Source organism: Trichechus manatus, unplaced genomic scaffold (assembly GCF_000243295.1).
Source record: "Trichechus manatus latirostris isolate Lorelei unplaced genomic scaffold, TriManLat1.0 scaffold00091, whole genome shotgun sequence".
Taxonomy (NCBI): domain Eukaryota; kingdom Metazoa; phylum Chordata; class Mammalia; order Sirenia; family Trichechidae; genus Trichechus; species Trichechus manatus.
In genome coordinates, this window is record NW_004444027.1 from 4,713,950 (window position 1) to 4,720,290 (window position 6,341).

The following is a 6,341-nucleotide window of genomic DNA, read 5'->3' on the forward strand; positions in this document are numbered from 1 at the left end:
CCCAAGTCCTGCCCCCAAACTCTGCAAAATTGTGTGCGTGTGTTTTTCTGGACAGACGTTTATAGATTTCATGATGGTTATCTATGTACCCCATTCATCTGAGACCAGGGTGACAAACTGGCGCCTAACTTTTGACAAAGTCATTTTGATTCTCCTGGAATCCAGATTTCTTCTGGGTTCATGGAATTGGGGTGACCCAACCAGGCCATCCGCCCTTAGGTGTCCTTTTGAATGTTAAAGGAACTGGTTCCCTGGAGTCACCTTCAGGTCAAACAATAGCCTAGTAAACAGCTTAGCGGAGACGGTTTGGCCTTAGGCATTGTGTTCTTTCAGAAAATTATCTATGCGTAGCCAGCTTTGAGAAGCAGGAACTCCAAGGTCTGACTAGAGCCTGTGTTTTAGGTGTGTCCTTGGTGATTGTTTCTGTAATGGATGGGCCCTGAAACCCTGCCCTGTGTTTTGATGCTATCGTCCAATACATTAACAACGACCTATATAACCTACTTTCACTGTCCTCTCTTCGGATAGCCTTTCTGAATACTTCTGGTTTTGATGCTATCTACTCACAATAAATATATTCCATTATACCAATTTTTGGTGTTTCCTGCGCATTTAGGTTTTTGACACCGTTCACCTCAGATTGCTACTTGATTCCTGCCAGGTCTCGTCCAGGCTCTGAATTTATTTCCACCTCGATACAGTTCGTCCTCACGCAGTCTCCTCCGCTCCCGCCCAGCCTCCCCCAAAGTGACGCATCCTCGGCCCCAAAACCCCTGTTTCGAGACTACCCACTTCCATGCTCTCACTTAGGCTTCCTGGCGCAGCCTCTATACAAAGCTTTGTCCGATCGCTGTACTGCCCAAATCATGCTTTCTAATCCCTAAACTGCTAACCTGCTTCAGGTGCTCCCATCCTACTGGCAAAAATTACAGGCAGGGTCACCTCCGCCCTTGCCCCTCCCCACCTCCTGCCGCCCCGAAGCCGCCACTGCAGCACAGGGCAGGCTTTGCGCGCACGTCTCCAGGGTAAAGCTTTACGATACATTGATCGTCATTTTACGACAGGTCGGGGTTGCTTTGTGGCTGTCAACTTTCCGCGAGGTCTGAGTTTGTACCTATATTATCTGTGGTGGCTGCTGTTACGACGACGCAGAGATGAGGCAGAAGCGGAAAGGTGTGGTCGGAGGGAGGTAGAGGAAAAAGGGAAAGAGAGGTGGTTGGGAAGGGGCGAACGCCTGGGAAGTCAGATGCTGAGCCCAACTTTTCTCGCAGGAATCCACTCCCTAATCTAGTCGCTTCGCCACATGGGCTGTGTCGATTCTAGCTCCCTGCCTTCTCGTTATATCTACTGTGTTTTTTAAACCTAGGGTCGGCTCCTATTTCTTGCTTTCTGCTTCTCTGGCCATTACTTGGTGTCTTTTGCGTAGATGGCAGGAAAAGCTTTATTCTAAGGTGTACTCTCAAAGGAGTTAACGTGACCGATAAATTTAACGCCATCTCGGACTCAAGATTTGCTGTACGACACATTTGACTTTTTTTTTTTTTCTGTAAGTTGAAAAAACAATTAAATCCTCTGGAATCCTTGGATTTTGTGGAACAATTATGCAATTCTTCTAATTTGTATTGCCTCCTGAATTAGCATGGAGCAGTTCCATCTTTTGTTTTTCAACAGGATGGATTCAGTTCCAAATATTCCTTCAAAGGTTCTATTCTTACCTCTGTAAACTCATCTTATCAGTTGTCTAATGATGATAATGACTATAATAGCTACCATTTGTTGATACTAATAATTCATTTTACAGATGAAGAAGCTGAGGTTCAAAGAGTTAAATTTAACAGCACAAAATTATACTTAGGAAATGTGGAGCTGCTGGGTCAGGCTGTTTCTGTAATTCCAAAAATCAAATTAAAATAAAAAAAAAAAAACTGTGTCCTTAACCACTAGTGCCTCTTGGTGTCAAGTGTCACGTCTTTTCCTTCCAAGCAGCAGTACCAAGTGTACAAGGTAACCTTCAACTGGTTGGTTTTCTTGTCCCATTAAAACACTGCCTGCTCAAAATTAGTCATCTCTTCCCTCTAACTTGCTCCTTCTCAGTCTGGCAGGCCAGGCAGCTTCACTTTTCTAGCCTCATCTGTCACTAAGCCCTATTGGGTCTTAGAAATCACACTTTGAAATTGTTTATTCCTCATTATTCCAGCCACTAGCTTCATCAACAACTAATATTTGAATAATACTTTGGCTTTCATATACATTATTTAAAGTGATTCTTCCAGTGGTTTTGCTTACACAGCCGGTAGGGGTTGGGAGACAGAATGGAGCCTGAAATCAAAGTTTTTAATTTAAATTTTGTGGATGTATTTGTGTGTGTGTGTGTGTGTGTGTGTGTGTGTGTGTGTGTTTCCTATGTTGCTATTTGATGGCATTTTACTTAGTATTGCAGATTGTGTGTGTTCTTTTTATCTTCTGAATCATTCTTTGTACTGATAATATACTAATTTCCTTTAAATAGTACTTTCATCCTTTTACCCCCGAATTTGAGCATTTTTCCACTGTCAGTTGCATTTCTTTTAAATGCCATTGTCTCCCTGCCAATGCCCTCGATACTTCATTTGAGTAGACAATTGTAAGCATTTATTATGTACCAGACACTAACCTGTTCTTAACCAAGCCCTGTCAGAAAGCCCGTATTCTAGTTAGGCAGTGGTCCTTCATGCAGAGATAGGTAATTCCTCTGGATTGCCTTTTGTTTTGCTTGTCCAAATTCTGCCCTTTCTATAAAGACCCCTGTGCCATTTCCTTCACAGAGCCTTTTCTTACTAATTTACTCTTCCAGTTAATTCTTGATGCACTCAAGGGCTATACCACTGGTTTTCGAATCAGTGATTTTTATCAGCTGAATCCCTTTTCTCCTCCAAATAAAGTCTTATGCAGATCCTCAATATATAAGCAGATGAAAGTACAGTTGCTTTGGTTGAAGTGGGAAAAGAGACCTCTCTTTTCCTTTACTTTCCTCTCCTTCCTCCTCCTCCACCATCATTACTAGCCCTACCTTTGTTACATGGACCCTGAGGCACCTTCATAGAACTCTGAAGTGCTGAGTTTAATAACTTGGAAAGCATTTAGCCTTTGATTATAGATGAACTTTTTTCTCTCAGGTTGTTTTATATGGGTTAACCTTGCCTCATTAAGTTAGAGGCAGTGTGGTACAATGGAAAATGCATGAAAGTTGTGATGAAAAGACCTGAATTTATTGTCTTAACTGTGTCATTTACAGTGCTACCTTAACCTGCCTTATCCTCATTTTTCTCATTTGTATAATGGAATAACAATACCTACTTAGCGTGTTTTTGTCAGGTTTTCAAATGAGATCAAATAAATGAAAGGGCTTCATAACTGCTAGGGTTTTCTCTTCTGTGCTTGTCTCTGATGACTTCATTATCTTTGCACATTACCTTCCACTACACACAGGAGTTGTGGTTAGCATCAGCTTCCAAGCGATATCCCACCGTTTTTGTTACTAGAGAGAGATTGACTTTCTCCCTTTGATGAAAAAAAGCTCAGATTGGGCTAGCTTGGATAGGTGCCCCTCCTTGTACCAATCAGCTGTAATTGGACTGATGAGGTCATGTAAAAACATGTCAGCTCCCTTTGAATGAGAAGGGAGCACCAGTTGCCAGGAGAAGGTGGTGATGATGGACAGACAATATCTTAGTGATGCATTAAGATCCTTAGGCAGATACTAGAACCGTTGTGCCTGCTTTGCAGTACTACTTCTGCAGATACCTGGGTTTGAGTTCCAGCTCCACCCCTTGGTAGCATCCTCATGGGATGGGCAAATATCCCTGTCTTAGCTACCTCACTGTATTCTGAGAATATAAATCTAAATTTTCTTTGTGAACTCTAAAGTTAATTATACAGATATTAGTAATTACAAATCTGGACATAAAAGGAAAATACTGTAACTACTTTGGTTCTTTCCTGTGTATTTTATAATAGAGTATGAAACTAGTCCTGGTTCTTTTACTGGTTAGGTTTTTAACTTTGAGTAGATAACTTAATCTTTTTGACACTATTTTGTATGTATGTGCTTTTATAAAAGAATACAACAGCTAGGTGGCTGTTTGTAGTAAGCCCTGCTATTGTCAGCATTTTGTAGGTTCTTTCTCCTCATGTTGGTCTTTACCTGTATCTAGCATGCTAGTTGTAGTGTGTGAGCTCCTAAAGTGAACTCTTCCCATATACATAGGTAAAATTAGATTTGTTTTAAGTTAAGGAGACAAAAGTTATGATAAGAATTGTAAACATAGAGATTTAGTGTCTTGTCTTACTTGAGCTACTCATTTAGCTTAGATGGAATGATTTTGGAAGGAAAAACTTCTTATAAATAAGATTAAAAATCTTTAGTGAGTAATATGATGTTTACATTGTTGAATATTTTCTTTTCAGGGGATCTCAGCCCTGCTGAGCTGATGATGCTGACCATAGGAGATGTTATTAAACAACTGATTGAAGCCCAGGAACAGGGGAGAGACATTGATCTCAATAAGTAAGTGGATCTATTAAAGGGGCAATCTTGTTTTTAGGTAATAGATCTCTTTTGTAAATTATCTAAAACCACTTGTTTTCTTTAGGGTTTTTTCCCTGTCCTATTTTTCTATGGCAAAATAGCCTCATATCCTAATAATACTACTACTTTCTAAAATTTATTGGGTGCTTACTATATGCCACACAATGTTCTTAGTGCATTACATGTATTAACTCAGTTACTCCTCTTAAAAACTGTCTGAGGTAGGCATTTATAGCAGCTTCATTTGACAGATGAGTAATCTGAGGCATGGAGAAGTTAAATAACTTGCAGGGGTGAATGACAAGTAATTGGTAGAGGTGGGATTTGAAATTGGGCCATCTGGCTGCAGAAGCCATGCTCTTATCATCTGTGCTACACCACTTTACATCTGTTTTCTATCCATACTAATCAGAGGAAGAAATAGCTCTCTGCCAGAAAATGCCTTCCTTTGGGGTTCTTGCTCTAATCCAACCCTTCCCTACTTTAGAACTTCTTTGACACCTTCGTCTACTTTCTCTCCATATTCATGTTCAGCTCTGACTTTGCTACACCTGCAAATAGAGTGGCCTTTCATCTCTGCATCTAGTTTTTTAAAATCATATATTCAGTATATATAAGTCTACTCTAAAGAAAGTGCCCTTTGTCGCGTTTTCTTAGACCCTATTCTCTGTTGCTTGAGCTGCTGTAATATTTTACCCCTTCCTTGAAGCACTGTACTTAGTAAACGCTTGCTAAGTGAATAAAGAAGTAAATAACTATCTCCTCTTGACTATGAAGACCTTACATTTTAATGATTTTTCTTCTGTATCTTTAACATTTTTCATTCTATTTTTCTTGGTTACACCCCTAATTATACAAATATTGTCTTTGGATCTTCTTTTTCCTTAGGTCCACTTAGGGTCTACATTTTCATAACTCTTTCTTTCTTATGTTTCTCACTTCAGTTTCCACTACCAACTCCCTGTTCCATCCCTTTTAAAACTTAAATCTAGACTACTTTACTGGTTTCCTCTTTTGGTCTCTTCATCTCTCTGCTCCCTTAATTTTCTTTCACCTCAGCTTTTGTCATGTCACTTCTCTGTGCAGGAACGTTCTGCATGTCCCCAGTGTTATGGAGTTAAATGCAGATTCCTTCGCCTAATATGTAAAGCCTTTCAGTCTGGCTTCAGCAGACTTTTCCAAGTTTTGGAATTTCTGTACCTTTACATTGAAAATCATTTGCTTTCTTTCAAGTTGGTCTGACCTATATTTCTTAAAATATATGCATTCCTTTTTTTGCATCTTCACATGACCTGGTCTGTCTGCTCCAGTGTCATCTCCATGTCTTCTCTATCTGTCTGAGTTCCCTTTCTTGAAATCTGTAAGTATCCATTTTTGTGTATGTGTTTTATTACATACATTTTTATCAGTTATACTTTTTTTTTTTGCATACCTGTTCATTAACTAAAACATTGAAGAACTATGTTTTATACCTTCTGTTATACCAACTACTTAGGTAGTCTGTTGTACATGTTAGGCGCTTGTGAGGTTTACATTAACTTTACCCAAAGAACTTGTTCTTTGTCCCTGGTTCTTGAGAGATAACTCTAAATCCTTGGAATTTCCTGAGTAATTGAGGTACCTTTGTTATTTTTTTTTAATTTTTTTTTTTTTATTGTACTTCAGGTGAAGGCTTACAGAACAAATAGTTTCTCATGTAACAGTAGCACACATGCTGTTTTATGACATTGGTTAACAACCCCACAACATTTTAACCCTCTAAATTCTCAACTTT

General features: G+C 39.4%; 1 protein-coding gene across 2 annotated transcripts in view; it reads left to right on the top strand.

The window, feature by feature from the left end:
* The first annotated feature begins 1,012 nt into the window (after positions 1-1,012).
* Positions 1,013-6,341, top strand: part of ELP3 (elongator acetyltransferase complex subunit 3) — a 119,623-nt gene continuing 114,294 nt past the window's right edge. Inside the window, exons 1-2 of one of the 2 annotated variants that reach the window (XM_004382186.2) lie at positions 1,013-1,173; positions 4,447-4,546. In XM_004382186.2, the coding sequence (XP_004382243.1) occupies positions 1,155-1,173; positions 4,447-4,546 (119 nt within the window). In that variant the 5' untranslated portion in view covers positions 1,013-1,154. Of the gene's footprint in view, positions 1,190-4,446; positions 4,547-6,341 lie in introns of both variants that reach the window. The other variant, XM_023736728.1, reaches the window with a different exon arrangement.